The sequence below is a fragment of the Mobula birostris genome, chromosome 1 (genome assembly GCF_030028105.1).
Source record: "Mobula birostris isolate sMobBir1 chromosome 1, sMobBir1.hap1, whole genome shotgun sequence".
Classification (NCBI taxonomy): domain Eukaryota; kingdom Metazoa; phylum Chordata; class Chondrichthyes; order Myliobatiformes; family Myliobatidae; genus Mobula; species Mobula birostris.
This window is the reverse complement of record NC_092370.1, coordinates 215,140,015-215,159,227: the sequence shown is the minus strand read 5'-3', so window position 1 is coordinate 215,159,227 and position 19,213 is coordinate 215,140,015. Positions and strand designations below refer to the sequence as shown.

Here is a 19,213-nt window from a genome sequence, read left to right as displayed (position 1 = left end):
AGAAAAACACCAGAGAGAAAAAAAATTGGTGCTGGAAGCACCCGACACAGATTAAGAGAGGGTATCTGTATCAGATGGGAAATTATCATCCAAAAAGCTCCGAGTGGCAGTTGTAGAGTGGAAAACACGACGATTTCCATCGGGAAGAGAGATTCTGAGTCGTGCAGGATACAGTAGTGCCGGTTTGAGATTTTTTTGATAGCATTCCGACATTAAAGGTTTAAAAGTCAGTCGTTCCTTCATCACTTCAGGACTGTAGTCTTGAACTATTCTGAAGGAATGCTGGTGATACTTGATCATCCCTTGTCGACGAGCGATCTGGAGAAGTTGTTCTTTAACATTAACGTAATGGAAACGAAGAATAACTGGTCTGGGTTTGGAAACAGCCGCTGCCGACTTTACCCACGGTATACGATGGGCGCGATCAAGTAATGGAGGATCGTTGGGAGAAACTGAACCGAACGAATCCTTTAAAAGTTTAGCAAAGAATATTACAGGATCTCCAACCTCAACATCCTCGGGTAGGCCAATTAAACGTAAATTTTGTCTTCTTGATCGATTCTCAAGATCAATAACTTTGGATTTAAGTTGTTGGAGCTGTTTAGTAGTCGAAGCTAGATTCTTCTCTAAGATCTCAACTTTTGTATCCGTCCTCTGAGATTTAGTATCCAGCTCAGAAATTTTTGCATCGTGTTTTTGAACATCAGCATTCAGGAATTTCAAAGATTCCGTGATTGATTTTAAATCTTCATTAAGGCTTTGACGATGTTGTTCAAATTGAGCAGTTAAACTTTCAGATAATTTTATCCGATGCTGCTCAAACATTTCCTCCAAACACTTCACCATAACTTCGTAAGTTAATTCCGTTGGTTTAGAGTCACCTTTCTTCTTTCCTCCGTTCCCATCAGCGTCTTTCCCATCTTTGGTTTTAGATCTTGTACTCATTTCTTTAAGCTCAAAAGTTGCGATTGACAAAAGGAAGTCAATTAATCGATAATTCAGAGAGATAAAGTAAGTCTTCTGGTGTACTTAAAGTTGATTAGATCAAGGAGATCATAGGTTAAAAAGGATAACGGGAATGGAGCGAAGCCAGAGAGACGACCTCAGTCCATGAGCGCTCCCTGCAGAATCCAGTTAAACCTACTCTAAGCTGATGACATGAGAAATAATTCCCATTGTATGTTTACATTTATAGCTATGCATTCTCCCGAGAGATGAAAAATCAGTTTTTTAAAATAACATCTTTGGGCAGTTCGGAGAACAAAACTGGGAATTTTCTTGCCAACCTTCAAGGATGACTAAACGTCATTCTCCACGTCACAGTGATACCTGCCCATTTGCACACTGTTACTGGACAAAGTCATACTTGATACATAAAGAAGTAGGTCCTGTTCTGTTTTGAACTTCTACAGCAAGTCCATTATCCACTGTTGGTTCAAGTGAGGGCAGCTTTCAGATATGGTAAAATCTTTTTGACATTAAGTGAAGACTTGTGTACATGACCCATTTTTTTTTCTGCAGCCTATCCAGTTCAAATAGTCCATTCCTTCCATTTTTTAAAAACTTAAAACTTCCCTGAAGCCTTTTCGAATTAATAATCTGAAGCTCTGAAAGCTAGTGCTAAAAAAAAAAAGCTTTTATCAAGGATCTTTCCAGTGATCTTCCTTTAGACATTTTTCTCTTTAGGATCTGTATTGTCCATTGTGAAAGGGGTAAAATTGAAAACTGTCCAATGAGTTCTAAATAAAAAATGGAACAACATTACACCTCTTGGTCATCATATTACTTGATGCATCTTTAGAAGACTTTTGCTAATGTATCACTCTCTTTTCCATACCTTCTTACTATCAACCTTGTTTCTGTGGATAAGCCAGCAATGATCTGTTTTAAATGAGATCTATTTTTCCATCCTCTATCCCATCTGGTATTAATATCGTTATAAAATTATATTGATGTTGATTATGATTGCTTAGATACTTTACAAACAGTGTGTTAGCTAATGTATCTTAAGTTACAAATCTGTTTGGGAAGGATATTTATGGTAATTTGTTGCTTATGATCTGACCTCTACTGGGAGAAATATATTGTCCATTTAATAAATGAGTAAGGCTTCAGTTTTAGTATTGTATCCAAAAAGACCAGCCCATAATAATGTAAACAATTAAATACTAAATTGGCATTATCAGTTTGGAGTGAGACTTAAATTCACAACTCATTCGCTGAGAAAGGCTGCATCACAAAAAATATGTAATTGTTCCTGTTTTTGACAGGCTGTACAGCAAGTCATTTCAAACCTTATGATTGCACATCTGGAGGTGAGGTCTGAAGATTCAGTGGACGTCCAGCCCTACTCACACCAGCGACATGTTGAGAAGTTTGTAATTCCTTTGGGACCTGAGCTCACTGCTATTCAGTCTTTATACTTAGAGGTGAGTGTTATTTTCTCCTAGAGAAGGACAGAAGTTACATGGCTTATGTGTAACCTCAGCTGATCAGTAAAATGCCTGACTGCTTAGATATTAACCCACTGCATTCTCTAGAAAGTTTTGTTCCCCAGACTAGATTTCTGGCATAATTTTTAACTTTTGAAAATAGAAAAAGTGAATTTTAATGTATAATTTGAGAGAATTTTAGATGTTTAATATATTCACTTTCCTCTGTTCTATTTACTATAGAATACAAAACATCTAAAAATATTTCTGAAGCTTAAGTGTATTTCGAGTTAAGGCAAGTCATTTTCTGTTGTCAAAGGTTATGGCAAAACCCATGCAAAGTTCAATGGCAAGTTTCCCACCATTAATATCCTTGGAATTGGCATTAATCAGAAACTCAAATGGGCCAGCCTCATAAGTATTTTGGTTAGAAGAGTAGGGGGCTTGGGTTCCTGTAGTAAATGATCCACTTTCTGATATCCTAAGACCTTTCCACCATTTAGAAGGCACAAGTCAGGAATGTTATGGATGAGTAAAACACCAATCAACAGCTCTCAAGAAACTCAACACTATACAGGACAATAGGCTGCTTGAGTGACACCTCATGAACCATCCTTGACATTCATTCCTTCCACCAGCACTCAGTGGCTGTAGTGTATTATCCACGAAATGCACTACTGTTGCCCTTCCAGGCTAATCTTACTGCTTCTCCCTACCCTCAACATCAAAGAATTGGGTGCAGTAGAGTACCAGCCTTTGCAAGAGCCTCTCCAAGTCACCCAACACATTCCTTTGCTTGGCTTTATATCATGAAGTTTCCTATTGAATTGTATAATGGGATTGTCTTCACATGAAGGAATGCAATGATCTAACCAGGTGGTTCACTGCCACCTTTTCAAGGGGCATTTAAGAAAGGGCAATAAATGTAGGCCTTGCTGGCATTGTTGATACTCCAAAAGTGGTTTTAAAAAAAGAATTGCATTTCTGTAAAGTATCTAATAGAATTGTATTGAGTTAGCCATAGGCAAACTATTGTGGTAGATGTACTGTTACAATACAAATTCAACTGGTGTAGTGCCAGTCTTAAATACTAGAATAAAAAGGGTGAATTTCAGACAAGAGAAAATCCGCAGATGTTGTAAATCCGAGTAATAAACACAAAATGCTGGAGGAACTCAGCAGGCCAGGCAGCATCTGTGGAAAAGAGTACAGTTGATGTTTTGGTGCAAGACCCTTTGGCAGGACTGGAGAAAAAAAAGATGAGGAGTAGATTTAAAAGGTGAGGGGAGGGGCGAGAGAAACAAAAGGTGATAGGTGAAACCTGAAGGAGGAGGGATGAAGTAAAGAGCTGGGAAGTTGATTGGTAAAAGAGACAGAAGACCACGGAAGAAAGAAAAGGGGGGAGGGGGAGGAGCACCAGAGGGAGGTGATGGGTGGGTAAGGAGTTAAGGTGAGAGATGGAAAAGGGTATGGAGAAATGGTGAAGAAGAGTGAGGGCATGGGGGGCAATACCAGAAGTTAGAGAAATTGATGTTCATGCCATCAGGCTGAAGGCTACCCAAACGGAACACAAAGTGTTGTTCCTCCAACGTAAGTGTGGCCTCACCATGACAGTGGAGGAGGCCATGGATGGACATACAGAAATGGGAAGTGAAACTAAAATGGATGGCCACTGGGAGATCCCGCATTTTCTGGCGGACAGAGTGCAGGTGTTCGGCAAAGCGGTCTCCCAATCTATGTCGGTTCTCACCGATTATACAGGAGGCCACACCGGGAGCACCAGACCTGGTATATGACCCCAGCAGACTCACAGGTGAAGTGTCGACTCACCTGGAAAGAGTGTTTAGGACCTTGAGTGGCAGTGAGGGAGAGGTGTAGGGGCAGGTGTAGCACTTTTTCCACTTGCAAAGATAAGTGCCAGGAGAGGGAGATCAGTGGGGAGGGACGAATGGACAAGGGAGTTACGTAGGGAGCGATCCCTGTGGAAAGCAGAAAGTTGGGGGGGTGGAGGGAAAGATGTGCTGGGTAGTGGCAATCCCGTTGGAGATAGCGGAGGTTTCGGAGAATTATGTGCTGGACGTGGAGGCCGGTGGGGTGGTAGGTGGCGACAAGAGGGACCCTGTCCCTGGTCGGGTGGCGGGAGCAGACATGTGAAATGGAAGAGATACGATTGAGGGCATCGTTGATCGTGGAGGGAGGGAGCCCCTTTCTTTAAAAAAGGAAGACATCTCCTTCCTTCTAGAATGACCCCAACAGACTCATAGGTGAAGTGTCCACTCGTCCCTCCCCACTGATCTCGCTCCTGGCACTTATCCTTGCGAGCCGAAAAAGTGCTATACCTGTCCCTACATCGACTGTACTCTACCATTGAAGATTTATTATTCTGATGATAATAAATCGTTGCTGATTTACTATTACTCTCAACCACATTATCCTGTCTTCTCCCCATAACCTTTGATGCCCTTACTAATCAAGAAACTATCAGCCTCCACTCTACGTATACCCGATGACTTGGCCTCCACAGCTTTCTGTGGCAATGAATTCCACAAATTCACCACCCTCTGGCTAAAGAAATTTTTCTTCTTCCCTGTTCTAAAGGGATGTCTTATTCTGAGACTGTGCCTTCTGGTGCCAGATTCTCCCACTATAGGAAACATCCTCTCAATATCCACTCTATCCAGGCCTTTTAATGAGGGTTAAGCTATGAAAAAACAGATGAAAAGAAATTTCTTAACCCAGAAAGTGGTGAACCTGCCAAGTTCTTTAACAAGAAATGTGGTTGAAGTCAAATCATCAAATGTATATAATAAGTAGTTCTATATTATTCTTGGTGCTAAAGGTATCAAATATATGGAGAGAAAATGGGTATAAGGTACTGAATTTTGATGATCAATTGTGATTGTATTTTGCAGCCGTCAGGGTCAAAGGAGCAGGAATAGAACAGTCAGCTCTATTTTTTTGTACTTCCAGGAAAGGAAAATAAAATCAAATTAGTTATCAGTTTGATCTTGCATGTTTGAATATTGCAGAACTGTAAACCAAGCTGCTTATCTGCAGTGTGATGAAACAAATTTTCAATTAAGGGATTAACTGAAGGCTTTGGAGATCTGTCACTTGTAGCCCTGATGATGGTAGACAATTAACCAAAGGGAGGTAGAATTATCACGAATGTCCCCATTCTCACTGATGGAGAATCTTGGCTTGTGGACACATTCCAAGACATTGTCAGGCAGTATTGCCAATTCATCTGCTCAAAACCTGGTCTTTGCCAAATTGATTCAATTGTGTTATATTAAATATGCCTGAATTTGAGTTCAGCAAGACCTTTGAGCCTCTAAGTCTTGGCTGCATTGCTGAAATTTTCTGCTCCAAAAGTGATTATGGTTCTGTTTTGCGATGATGTGACACAAATGTTGGATGTCACAAGTACCAAACACCATCTTCAACAGAAAAATCTAATGTAAGTAAATCCAAAGCTGGAAACATTCAGCAAAGGGAAACAAAGGGCGGAGGAGAGGAAAATATGAACCATTTTCCTCAGGTGAACGACTTGCGGCATAAATTGCTGGTTCTGAACGAGGGAAAATGTGCTACAGAAGGGCTGTAGTATGCACAGATGAAATATGAAGTGGTGTTCCTCAAGTTTGCATATTGCTGTGCTCTCCTCTGGGAAACATTTCGACACACTTAAAATCTCAAAAACAGAAAAACTGTAATGGAGATAAGCTGGAAGACTGGAGTGGGATCCAGAAGAAGGTTGGGTGGGAGACAGTGCAAGTCTATAGGCTCGTAATGGCTGGGTAGTTCATCTCCTGTGTTGGGGGAAAGAATTCCAGGAAGATAACGCATGAGTAAGTGGACTAAGTGAAAATAATTGAATGCAAAAGTGATTAAAATTTTGATTTTGTTTGAGGAAGAATGTAGCACGAATGCAGGCATTAATATACCAGGTAAAGAGTTAAGGAAGCTCACCTGAGCAGGACTGAGTCCTCATATTTGCAATACATTATACTTTTGTATTTTATCATCCTCTAATGACACCATCAATTCATTCCCATGGCAACTCTGATCTTGCTCTATCATAGATAATTCCTCTGCCATATCCTGCTGCTTCTCTGCAGCTTAAAACTACCTTTATAACTACCAGCCCCAACTAGGAGTTGAGGATGCCATCATCTACCTGCTGAACCGTGTCTACGCCCACCTGGACAAGCCAGTGAGCACTGTGAGGGTCATGTTTTTTGACTTCTCCAGTGCATTGAACACCATCCGCCCTGCTCTGCTGGGGGAGAAGCTGACGGCGATGCAGATGGATGCTTCCCTGGTGTCATAGATTCTTGATTACCTGACTGGCAGACCACAGTACGTGTGCTTGCAACACTGTGTGTCCCACAGAGTGATCAGCAGCACTGGGGCTCCACTGGGGACTGTCTTGTCTCCCTTTCTCTTCACCATTTACACCTCGGACTTCAACTACTGCACAGAGCCTTGTCATCTTCAGAAGTTTTTGGATGACTCTGGTTGGATGCATCAGCAAGTGAGATGAGGCTGTGTACAGGGCTACGGTAGGAAACTTTGTCACATGGTGTGAGCAGAATTATCTGCAGCTTAATGTGAAAAAGACTAAGGAGCTGGTCGTAGACCTGAGGAGAGCTAAGGTACCGGTGATCCCTGTTTCCATCCGGGGGTCAGTGTGGACATGGTGGAGGATTACAAATACCTGGGGATACGAATTGACAATAAACTGGACTGGTCAAAGAACACTGAGGCTGTCTACAAGAAGGGTCAGAGCCGTCTCTATTTCCTGAGGAGACTGAGGTCCTTTAACATCTGCCGGACGATACTGAGGATGTTCTGTGAGTCTGTGATGGCCAGTGCTATCATGTTTGCTGTTGTGTGCTGGGGCAGCAGGCTGAGGGTAGCAGACACCAACAGAATCAACTAACTCATTTGTAAGGCTAGTGATGTTGTGGGGATGGAGCTGGACGCTCTGACAGTGGTCTCTGAAAAGAGGATACTGTCTAAGTTGCATGCCATCTTGGACAATGTCTCCCATCCACTACATAATGTACTGGGTGGGCACAGGAGTACATTCCACCAGAGGCTCATTCCACTGAGATGCAACACTGAGCGTCATAGGAAGTCATTCCTGCCTGTGGCCATCAAACTTTACAACTCCTCCCTTGGAGGGTCAGACACCCTGAGCCAATAGGCTGGTCCTGGACCTATTTCATAATTTACTGGCATAATTTACATATTACTATTTAACTACTTATAGTTTTATTACTATTATTTATGGTGCAACTGTAACAAAAACCAATTTCCCCCGGGATCAATAAAATATGACTATGACTATTAGACTATAATGTCTTCTCAGTTTGGAGCATCAATAGTTAACTGTTCTTTCCACAGATGCTGCCTCGATTGCTAAGTGTTTCAGGCTTTATTCAGTATAGGCAGTTTAAATTTATTTCCAAGCGATCTTGACATTTAATTCTGGACACTAACATTGTGTTTGGGTTGGGGATGGTAATCGCTGACTGGCGATTTAATTTGAATAGGCAAAAATGACAGCAGCATCCATGGGAAGAGAAATTGTTTTTTTCAGATGGAAGACCCTATGTTAGAACAAGGAAGAAGACAGAAGAAGTTGAGCTGCACAAGGATTGAGTGTCTCGAACGGGATAAAACTGGTGTGGTAGTTGGGGACAAACTGGAGGGATAGCACCTCTGAAGGGGCTTGTTGTGTCCATTCAGTGGTAGCTCACTCACCTTTGGTCCCCACCAGACACTCAGTTCTCACCTGAGACTCTAAATTGCTGTTGCTTGCAATAGCGCCCACACCCTGGTACACCACTTTGGCAGGTGAGCGTCACCAGCGGGCCTCATACCCGGTGAAATTGGGACGTGCCTGTCATAGTATATGAAGTCAACTGCGGTGGACTGGGTGGTTGAGATCAACAGTGAATTCCAACGACCAAGCCGGTTCTGCAATGCTTCATGGAGAACGAAGAGCATGATAAGGCACAGAATAAGTCATGGGTATCCTCTGGAATCCGTTATTAATGAAATCATCTTGAGACACTAAGCAAATTTTAATTTAATCTTTGAATTCGTAACCATAAATGTTTTAATATGTTTACAGTTAAACCTTCGTACAGCCATTCATCTTGTTTTATAAACTCTTTACAAAACAGATCTGCAGAATAAATATCAACCTCTAATCATAAACAGAAAGGCTATCAAGTTTCTATTCGGACGAAGGGTCTCGGCCCAAAACGTTGACCGTACTTCTTCCTATAGAGTCCTGATGAAAGGTCTCGGCCTGAAATGTTGACTGTACTTCTTCCTATAGATGCTGCCTGGCCTGCTGCATTCCACCAGCATTTTGTGTGTGTTGCTCAAGTTTCTATTCATTCACTTTGTAACAATTAATTCAGTTTGAAGAACACTTTTGTTTGGTTCATGAAGGCCAACAATGCCTCAGTTTTCAAATCCTTGTCCAGGATCTAACTGCACCATCACCACTTCTCAACTATCCCAACCTTTACTACCTTACAGCTGCAGAAGCTATCTAAATCCTTTTGCTTTATTTGTGGCCTTGTGCATGTTTCTTATTTTAATAACTCTCACTGTAACAATCTTTTCATCTGCATTGGTGTTTAGTGCTTAAGTTTTTTCTTCCCCTACCCCTGATCCTTTCCAAATCTCTCCTTAAGATTCATTGCCAATCCTTTGACCGTGCCATTTGTTTATCTGTATTGATATCTTTCTTAGTGGCACAGTGTCAGGTTTTTATTTTTGGTGCTCTACCAAGCACCTGAGGATGCTTCAATAAATGTAGGTTGATATTGATGAAAGGACTTCAAAAGGTATCATTAATTGGGATTTTTTTCTCTCTGTAAGCAGCTGTCATATTTTTAAATGGATTCTTATTTACAAAGAGGTGATAACTTTTTACATTAAAACATTGAGTTTTAATGAGTATTGAGAATGAATAATTAATATTTGTTTCCAGTATTTTACTAAAAGTGCTTTATGATTTGTTATTTTATTCGTAAATATGAACCAAGATGTGGTGAATTTGCTACATTGACTGCAGAGGTCACTGAATGATTTGGAAACTTTGGTCAGCAGCTACTGTTATACATTACATTATCACCATACAATATCTGCATTGTGTAGGGTAAAATATACAGGAGGGTATTTAGTGTGAGATCTGTTTTGCCTCTTTCAATCAAATGCTGGTTGCGTAGTGTAGCAGTATCTTAATTGACACTTAATGCTTTTTGGTCTATCCAGCATAAGAGTTCTTAAACAACAAAGTCCAGTAATGGCACAGAAGATGTAGGTTGACAAGCAAATGTTACTACTCGTTTGTGCAAACAAACATTACAATGTATTTCTTCAAATGTCTCTATGGTTTTCCATTGAAGGACTATCTATTTCATAACCATTTATTTTGCCAGAAATATTAGGTTATTTATAGTTAAATTAAATGCTGTCATTTTCTATTCCTACATTTACAGTGAAAGGACACATACTTATTTTACCTTATGACTTGGGTGGGTGTGGGGGGGGGGAAAGAGTTATCTGACCTATTGAGTCAATGCTGGCTGTCAGAACAAATCCTGTTCTCCAACTTGTTTCCCCATTACACAGGCCCATTAACGTCCATCTACTCCGGCAGCAACAATTTATAATAATTAGTTAATTTAGCCAGCATATTCTTTGGATGTGGAGGAGGGAAATCAGATTAGCTGGGGAAACCCATGTGCTCCCATGAAGAACTTGCAGACTCCATACAGACAACACTGGAGTTCAGTATGGAACTCACATTGCCTGGGCTATGAGGCAACTGCACTCCTTGCAGAACCACAATTCTATCCCAGGAGAGACAGTCTGTGTAAAATTGAGATTTAAATGGAGGACTATTTCTCTTGGAGCTCTAGTCTCTCTTGTTTTGCTTTTACAAACAGTTTATACAGTGCTACAGTAGATCACACAGCTATCTCATAGTTCCAGGGATTTGGATTTACTTTTGATCTCTAGTGCCATAAGATTTAACTAGAATTGTGAAAATTGTGGATGTTATTTGGTGATATGATTATTCATGGAAAACTAATTCTACTTTATATTTTAAATGTCAACCTGTGATCATCTTATATTCACTTAATGTAACAAAGTTATAATTGAAGCAAGTTTTCACCTGCACTTACACCATCACATAGTACACCATCACATAGTACATATACATTTTCACAAAATAAGCTATTGCACAGGGTCTGTACCAGATATGAACAATTTACTCAAGGCCTCTGAATAAACCAGATCTCATTATGTCGATTTGGAACTGAAGGATTGTTGTAACCAGCCACAATAAAGGTATCTTGCAGTAACAACTCAGGAACGTCAAGGTGCTCTGCTAGATGGTTTATCTCTCGTAAAATAATCTCTTCATTAGTGGTGCCACTGAAAGATCTGCACAAGCAGAAAATTTGAGTAATTAATGTTTATTGTTTAGCTTTTTCTGGTAAATTTGCAGTATTGACCACCTTAATAATGAGCTTTGAAGGTTAAAGAATTCCTGTATGCTTATTTGTTTTAAGTCGAGTTGCATATTTGTGGGATTAGTTTTTTATCATTTGTTTTTTGTCTCAAAATACAGAAGCAATGTCAATATTTGGAAGTCTGTTAAAGATGTACTGTTTTTAATATTACATTCTTTCTATTTATTTTACTGTCTGCAAGAGGGAATGTCCAATCTTAAACTGTGATAAGACATACAGAATGGAAGCAGGAGTAGGCCATTCAGTAACATAATAACTGATCTTTTTACATTATCACTATACAATATCAGCATTGTGTAGGGTAAAAATATACAAGAAGTCATATAGTATGAGATAAATCTGTTTTGGCTCTTTAAAGTGTCTTGATTTAAAACACATTTGTAAATGTACAGCTATTTAATTATGATACCATATAAGACACTGAAATATTATTTGTTGTAAAGAAATCCTTGCAAATTTTTGAGGAAATTTCTCTTTTATGACTGCCTTTTCTCAAACTTCCTGATGATGTCACACTAACACCTTTTTTTAAGCAGCTGAGATCAATCTGAGAATTCCTGAGCACTGCTGGTGGCCTTATAGCTAGAGCAGATTGTGCGCCAAGTATACTTCAATTGTTTTTTAACCCTGTTCAATTAACTCTATAATTTAATGCGTTTTGGAACTCCTTTGATTTGACTCCTGTTAAGAGATTGAAAAGCACTGGTGTTCAGAGTGACATGGGTGTCTTTGTAGATAAACTGCTTAAGTTTTACATTCAGGTAAAGTAAGCAATTAAGACAACACAGGGTATGCTGACCTTTATTGCAAGAGAACTTCAGTGCAAGAGGAAAGATGATTTAGTCAAGTAATATAAAGCCCTGGTGAAGCCACACCTAAGATATTGTGTACAAGTTTGTTCTCCTTTTATAAGTAGAACTATACTTGGATGAATATGTAGTGGATTATTTTCTGGTATGGCACTACAGTTGGTGCTAAAGAAGGTAGGGAATAGACAGAGAAGATTTTTCAAACAAGGGAAATTAGAATTCTCAAATGAAGAGATTGAGCTGGGGCTTGATTTCTGAAGAAAGAGAAATTATCTTATTGAAACAAATATTCTCTTGGGTTTTGATGGGGCAAATGCAGGGATTAAGGTCAGTTTCAAAATAAAGGAGTGGCCATTAATAATAGAAATGAAAGAGATGAGACTGCAATCGTTGGAAATCTGGAGTAATACACAATGCTAGAGAAACTCATCGTGTCAAGCAGCGTCTGTGAAGGGAAATGGACAGTCGATATTTCAATCAAGACCCTTGCAGTCCAATAAAGAAATGATCAGTTGGCTTCTCGGGTTTCAGATTGAGACCCGAAATGCCAACTGATCATTTCGCTCCATTGATGCTGCCCGAGTTCCTCCAGCATTTTGTGTTGCTTCAGAAACGAGAGGATTTTTTTCATTTGCAGGATGGTGAATTTTCTACTCCAGAGAGCTATGGAGGCTCATTTGCTAAGTACATTTAAAAGGTACAAATAGATTTTTAGATAAATAAATAAGGCAACTGAGGGACCTGGGGAAAAGTGATATAAGATCAGCCCTGATCAAGTTGAATGGTGGAGCAGGTGAAAAGGGCAAATGGGCTCCTGCAGTTTTTTTTGTGTGTGTGTGGTCTTGGCTTCCATTTAATTGTGGGGATTTTTTCATGTTTTTTTGGAAATTATTTGGGTTCTGGATATTGCATTCAGTGTGATCCAGATATAAAACTTGCCTTTGTGTTCCCTGTGTATAGTTATTCTACCTTCTTTTGTGTGAAAACTCACTTTTTGATAGCTATTCCTGATATTTTTTCCCTGACGTTTTTCTCTATAGTATATCTTGATTCAATTCTTGACTTTTTTAATTATAAAAGATTTTTTTCACTTGATTTTTAACCATCCTTTCACATACAGGTACCTTTTTTATAATGTTATTTCCCAATCATTCATGTACTTTTGGTTTACTCTACCTTGTTTTGCCTTTGCAGTTCCATTAATATTTAAGCTTGTTCTTTTTTTTTCCTGATCTCCTCTATCTTTGTCTTGTTAGTTTAAAGCTTTCTTTGCTTTTTTTTGTATTGCCCTTGGCCCTAGAAACATTGTATGCAACTCAGACAGATGTAAGTGTATTAAGTCGATTGGTCCTTTGCCTATCTGGTAAACTCAAATTGACTAAAATGCATGTTGCTTTTTTTAAATGTCTGATCCATAACAGAATTTACCTTGATAAACGCTAGCTAAGAATTTATAAGTTTTCTATGACATGCTATCCATAAAAACATGCACTGTTTGGAAATACCTATGCCCAGGCACGTATTTCTGTTTAGATCTTGTTTAAATGACTTCTCAGTACACTTTCCAAAATAGCAATATTGCTGGAAATCATTTGTTCTTTTTAATGTGAATTCTTCACTTCATTATTATACCTTTTCAGGTCTGATCCTTCTTTAAAAATGCTTGCTTAGCTACTTAGTACTAATAGTTGGCAATATGCACTGGGCTTTAGTGTGTAATCATTTGTAAAGAAACTTGCCTTGCGTAAATGACCTGTGCAGGCCACTCTTCTATGACGATGTCCGCATCAAAGGGCTGTGGAACCTGATCTTGGAATTGTGGTGGGAGGTAGTAAGCAATGGTTACTCTCGGTAGGAGTTCTGATCTGGTGTGGTTGGTGTGCACAGTGGTAACAACAGGTGCAGTCATTCCCAGGAACAGACCTATAAAAAGAAGGCCTGTAGTTTATTGGGAATGTACAATAATATATTTTGGCAGAGGAATATCAGCTATGTCTTCTATCAAAAGCAAGGGAATATTTCCTTTTACTTAGGAAAAAACTTAAAAGGACTGAAGAAAAATACTACAAACAGTATACAAATTCTTCAAAATATTTTCCTATTATGTGCAAACTTTAATCAAGATTATTAATTTTTTCTTTGACAATTGTAGTAAAGGGAATGAAATACTGGAAATGTACTCAAATCAAAGTAATTCCTAAATTATTTATAATATTTCAGCTTAACCAAATGTACTAAGTATATAATATTTTCATTGCAGGTTGCCTAAATTAGTAACTTTTAAGTATTGTTTCTTAATATTAAGGGGATTAAGCTAGTTCAGATTAATCAAATATCATTCTAAATACCAATGCGTAAAGATATTTTTGAAAATTACTTCCCTTGCTTTTTAAATTACTGTAGAGCATTTATCAGCAGGGTGTAAATGATCATTTCTGAAAATCACCTGATGAGTTTTGTTGACAAATGTATTTCATCAATTTCATAAATCCTTTGCATATGCTCTGTTCATAGCGAAGTTCACTCTCAGTTACGCAAGCCCATTTAGCTTTTTCATATTGACGTTTTTCATACAGTTGCTCATCAGTCTGTCAAGAAAATATGGAAACATTTCTTATTTTTCTGTCATCCAAAGTAATCTTAGTGTGACCAAATGCAGAGTGTTGGCGCGTGGCCAAGTGGTTAAGGCGTTCGTCTAGTAATTTGAAGGTCGCTAGTTCGAGCCTTGGCTGAGGCAACATGTGTGTCCTTGAGCAAGGCACTTAACCACACATTGCCCTGCGACGACACTGGTGCCAAGCTATATGGGTCCTAATGCCCTTCCCTTGGACAACATCGGTGGCATGGAGAGGGGAGACTTGCAGCATGGGCAACTGCTGGTCTTCCATACAACCTTGCCCAGGCCTGCACCCTGGGAACTTTCCAAGGCGCAAATCCATGGTCTCATGAGACTAACGGATGCCTATAAATGCTGAGAGATGTGAAAATGGTTGGCATTTTGTGTTTTAATTAAGATTTCGATATTAACCTGTAATTTAGACCACCACGGTAAAATAAAAATTATTGTTGAAGCTTGTTTTTCTGTCTCTAGTTTACTTGTAAATATATAGACTCCCTTGGTTCTTGTTAAATAATTTAATCAGTGCATCTTACAATTGTTGAACCATCAGCAAATATAGAACTGCTACCCTGTTTCAAAGTAACATACAAAATTGCTGGAGGAGCTCAGCAGGTCTGGTAGCATCTATGGAAAGGAATAAACAGTCAATATTTTGGGTTGAGACCCTTCAGGATTGGAAAGGAAGTGGGAAGAGGCCAGATATAAGGTTGTAAGAAAATATATATCTTTTATTCATTTTATGTAAAGTCATAAAATATATAACATTCAAAGTTATATTATAAATTCCATTTAGCATTTATATGTTGATGGATATGTTCATGCAGTGTGTAATTTCAAGTTATTATTTTCAGATGAGTAGCATTAGTGTAAATTATTTTTTTCCCTAGTTTATGGAAGAACTAAATGTTTGACCCTTTGAGTATATCCATCAGTCATTTAACACTATAATCAAATGAAGTATTAAATACTTTTCTGCTCAGTTTTATTTTTCATTGCCTTTTGTGGGACTTGTCAACATACTATCAAAAAGTATATGTTTGTAGAGGGAACATTGTAATTTATTTTGCTTTGCTGCCTGATCTCCCGAATGTTTTGACACATCACTTGAATGTGATTGTGAACGCATGCTGGTGCTGCAGTGTAATTGTTGTATTTATTTAAATTGAGTAGGTTAAGTTCTTTAGGATTTGAGGACATTATCTAGGCTGACCCTTGTGGGATTGCTTGAAGCACAATTCTCTGAATGAACATTTAAAAAGAAATTATATAGCTCAAATGGATGTTAAACAAATATTTAAATAATTCCTGGAATTGGAGTCACTTTAATTAGATCTTGCAATGTTCTTTGAAGTGCTTAAGAAGTGAGGCATCATAATTAGGTGCAGGTGCAAGCCATCTACTCTGCCATTCATCAAGATTTCAACCATACTTCTACTGGAGTTTTCTTTTTCTGCACTATTGCCCAAGATTCCTATAATTTCCCGGAATGTATTAATTCCTGTTTTGAATGAACTTGATAACTGAACACTTGTAGCCCTCTCATGTGAGAATTCCAAATATTCATTGCCCTCTGAGTGAAGGAGTTTTCCACATCAGTTCTCAATGGCTTTCTGAGACTGTTGCACTCTTGCATCCATCTTGTTGATCCATATGAGTAATTATATATCCTTTTCAGGTATGGAGACCAAAACTGCACAATACTGTTGTTGCTTTATCAAGACTATATACATGCAGTAAAAGATCTTTACTCCTACACTCAATTAAAGGTCAATATTCTATTTATTTTCCTAAATGTCTGCTTCAACCCTCAGTGAATAGTACACATGGAGATCTCATTGCTTTGAATATAATGTGTCCCAAACTATCAGCATTTTTAAAAAACTACTTTACTCTAGTTTTGTGAACCTAAATCAATACCTCTTACTTCTCCACATATTTCCATACGCCATATTTTTGTGCACATGCTTAGCTGGTCTCAATCTTGAAGTCTGTTTTTATATTCCATACTCATAGTTCCACATAGTTTTTGATTATTATCAGACTAATGAATATGACATTTTGGTTCCTAGCCAAATTATTGATTATAGATCATGTCTTTAAATAATCTAATTTTTATGATATTACATTTCTTAAACACCTCAAGGCTTATTGCAAGCATTGAATTAAAATTACCCAAATTCCTGGACTTTAGAACTTCAATGTTACGGTGCCTTTAGGGAAGAGTGACCACAGTGAGATGCAGCATAAATCAGTCCTCCTGTCTCCTCTGGTGCCTCCATCTCCCTTCTCCCCTCTGATGCTAGCATACCATGTCTTCATCATTCCTTTTGATCTTTCCCTCTGAGGCAGAACGTTCTGACCTCAGCAAGGGTCTTACCTTTGTCCTCCTTCGTCTGAACCTCAGTGAGTTCTGTGCCTGCCATGATATTGAGCTCTTCTTCCATTTTCTCCACCTCTGAGCCCACTTCTTTGGTAAGAGTTCCACACCCCACATTGATTCCCCCCCCCCCACCCATCTCCAACCCTCCTTCACCTCTTGGACACCCTGCTCTGGATCTTTTCATCTTGAATTACCAATGAGACATCAACCATCTCGATTTCAGCACTCCTCTCTCCTCCTCGAACCTTAACCTCCCCCCCCCCCCGGATGCATTGCTCTCCACTCTCTCCGCACCAATACCAACCTTGCCATCAAACCAGCAGACAAAAGAGGTGCTGTTGGCAAACTTACCTCCACCTTGCTGAGGGCAGGTGGCAATTCTCAGTCACCTCCTCATACCATCCCTTTGAAGAGGACCTCACTCTGGACCATCAGAAAACTGCCTTCGACACTACTGACCTTATCAACTCTGGAGAACTCTTATCCACTGCCACCAGACTCATAGTTCTCTACCCTGCATTGCTTGCGTCGATCTCCTACCCAAGATCCACAAATCTGACTGTCCAGGTAGGCCTATTGTCTCTGCCTGCTCTTGCCCCACTGAACTCGTGTTCTCGTATTTTCTAACTCCATTCTATTCCCCATGGTTCAGTCCCTTCCCACCTACATCTGCAATAATTCTTATGCCCTCGATTTCCTCAGTAACTTTCAATTCCCTGCCTGACTGCCTCATTTTCACCATACATGTCCAGTCGCTATACACTTCTATCCCACCATCAAGAAGACCTTAAAGCTCTCTGTTCTTTCTCAATAAAAGAACCATCACCACCACCCTCCATCTTGCAGACCTGGAGCTCACCTTCAAAAAATTTTTCCTTCAGCTCCTACCACTTTCTCCAGGCTTGAGGGGCACCTGTATGGGCTCCAGCAATGCCCACCTCTTCGTTGGCTACGTAGAACAGTCTATGTTCCAGGCCTTCCCCTGTAATGTTCCCAGTTCTTTGACTGTATTGGTGCTGCTTCATGCACCCATGCTGAGCTTGCCAATTTCATCCAAGTTTGCTTCTAACTTTCAACCTGCCCTTAAATTCACTTGGTCCATTTTTGACACTTCCCTCCCCTTTCTCTATTTGTCTCCATCTCTGGAGACAAACTGTCAACTGACATCTCTTGTAAACCTACTGATTTCCACAGTTGTCCTGACTATATCTCTTCCTATCCTGTCTCCTGTGAAAATGCTATTTCCTTTACTCAGTTCCTTCGTCTCCGCTGCATCTGTTCCCAGGATGCGGCTTTCCTTTCTAGGAAATCAAAAATGTTCTGCTCATCCAAAGATTGGGGTTTCCCTTCCTCTATCATAGATGCTGTCCTCACCTGCATCTCCTCCATTCCCTGAACATCTGCGTTCATTCTATCTTCCTAATGTCTTAACAGTGATCAAGTTTCTCTCGTCCTCACCTACCACGCATTGAGTCTTTGCATTCAAAACATTATCCTCCACAATTTCCGCCATCTCCAAAGGGATCCTGCCACTAAACATATTTTTACTACCCCCCCCCGCCCCCCGGCCCCAGTTTTCCACAGGGGTTGCTCCCTCCTTGATTCTTTTGTCTATTCATCCCTCATGACTGATCTCCCTCCCAGCACTTAATCCCTGCAAGTGGCCAAAGTGCTACACCTGCCTGTTCATCTCCTCCCTCACCTCCATTCACTGCCCAAACAGTCCTTCCAGGTGAGGCAATAATTCATCTACGAATCTGCTGGGGTCATCTATTGTGTCCTATACTCTCAAATTGGTCTCTACATTGGTGAGACCCGTCGTAAATTGGGGGATCTTGTTGAGCACCTCTGCTCCATCCGTCAAAAGCGGAACTTCCTGGTGGCCAAACATTTTAATTCTGATTCCCATTCTGACATTTTGATCCATGGCTGGCTCTTGTGCTAAGATGAGGCCACCCTCAGGCTGGAGGAGCAACACCTTTTATTCCATGTGGGTAGTCTACAACGTGATGATAAGAATATTGATTTCTCTTCCCATTTAAAAATAAAATTCCCTTCCCCTCCCCTTTTCTTCTATTCCCCACTCTGCCCTCTTACCTCTTCTCACCTGCCTATTACCTCCTACTGGATCCCCTCCTCCCCTTTCCTCTGTGCTCCATTCTCCTTTCCTATCAGATTCCTCTCCAGCCCTTTATCTTTCCCACCCGGCTTCACCTATCGCCTTTTAGTTATCCTCCTTCCTCTCCCCCTACCTTTTTATTCTGGTTCCTTCCCCCTTCCTTTCCAGTTCCAAAGAAGTGAATATGCCTGAAGTGTTAACCATTCATTCATTTCCATAGATGCTGCCTTACTTGCTGAGTTCCTCCAGCATTTTGTCTGTGTTGCTTTGGATTTCCAGCAAT

At 39.9% G+C, this 19,213-nt stretch overlaps 2 protein-coding genes across 7 annotated transcripts in view; one reads left to right on the top strand and one right to left on the bottom strand.

The window, feature by feature from the left end:
- The window catches only part of fancm (FA complementation group M), a 141,617-nt gene that overhangs the window by 25,205 nt on the left and 97,199 nt on the right, over window positions 1-19,213 (top strand). For all 4 annotated transcript variants that reach the window (XM_072270954.1, XM_072270945.1, XM_072270963.1 and 1 more), the window contains exon 4: window positions 2,271-2,429. In XM_072270954.1, the coding sequence (XP_072127055.1) occupies window positions 2,271-2,429 (159 nt within the window). The remainder of the gene's footprint in view (window positions 1-2,270; window positions 2,430-19,213) is intronic.
- The window catches only part of soul3 (heme-binding protein soul3), a 29,652-nt gene that overhangs the window by 4,894 nt on the left and 5,545 nt on the right, over window positions 1-19,213 (bottom strand). For 2 of the 3 annotated variants that reach the window (XM_072270997.1, XM_072271016.1), the window contains exons 4-6: window positions 14,258-14,399; window positions 13,551-13,734; window positions 8,519-10,913 (exon numbers count right to left, since the gene is read on the bottom strand). In XM_072270997.1, the coding sequence (XP_072127098.1) occupies window positions 10,742-10,913; window positions 13,551-13,734; window positions 14,258-14,399 (498 nt within the window). In that variant the 3' untranslated portion in view covers window positions 8,519-10,741. Of the gene's footprint in view, window positions 1-8,518; window positions 10,914-13,550; window positions 13,735-14,257; window positions 14,400-19,213 lie in introns of those variants that run through there. The other variant, XM_072271006.1, reaches the window with a different exon arrangement.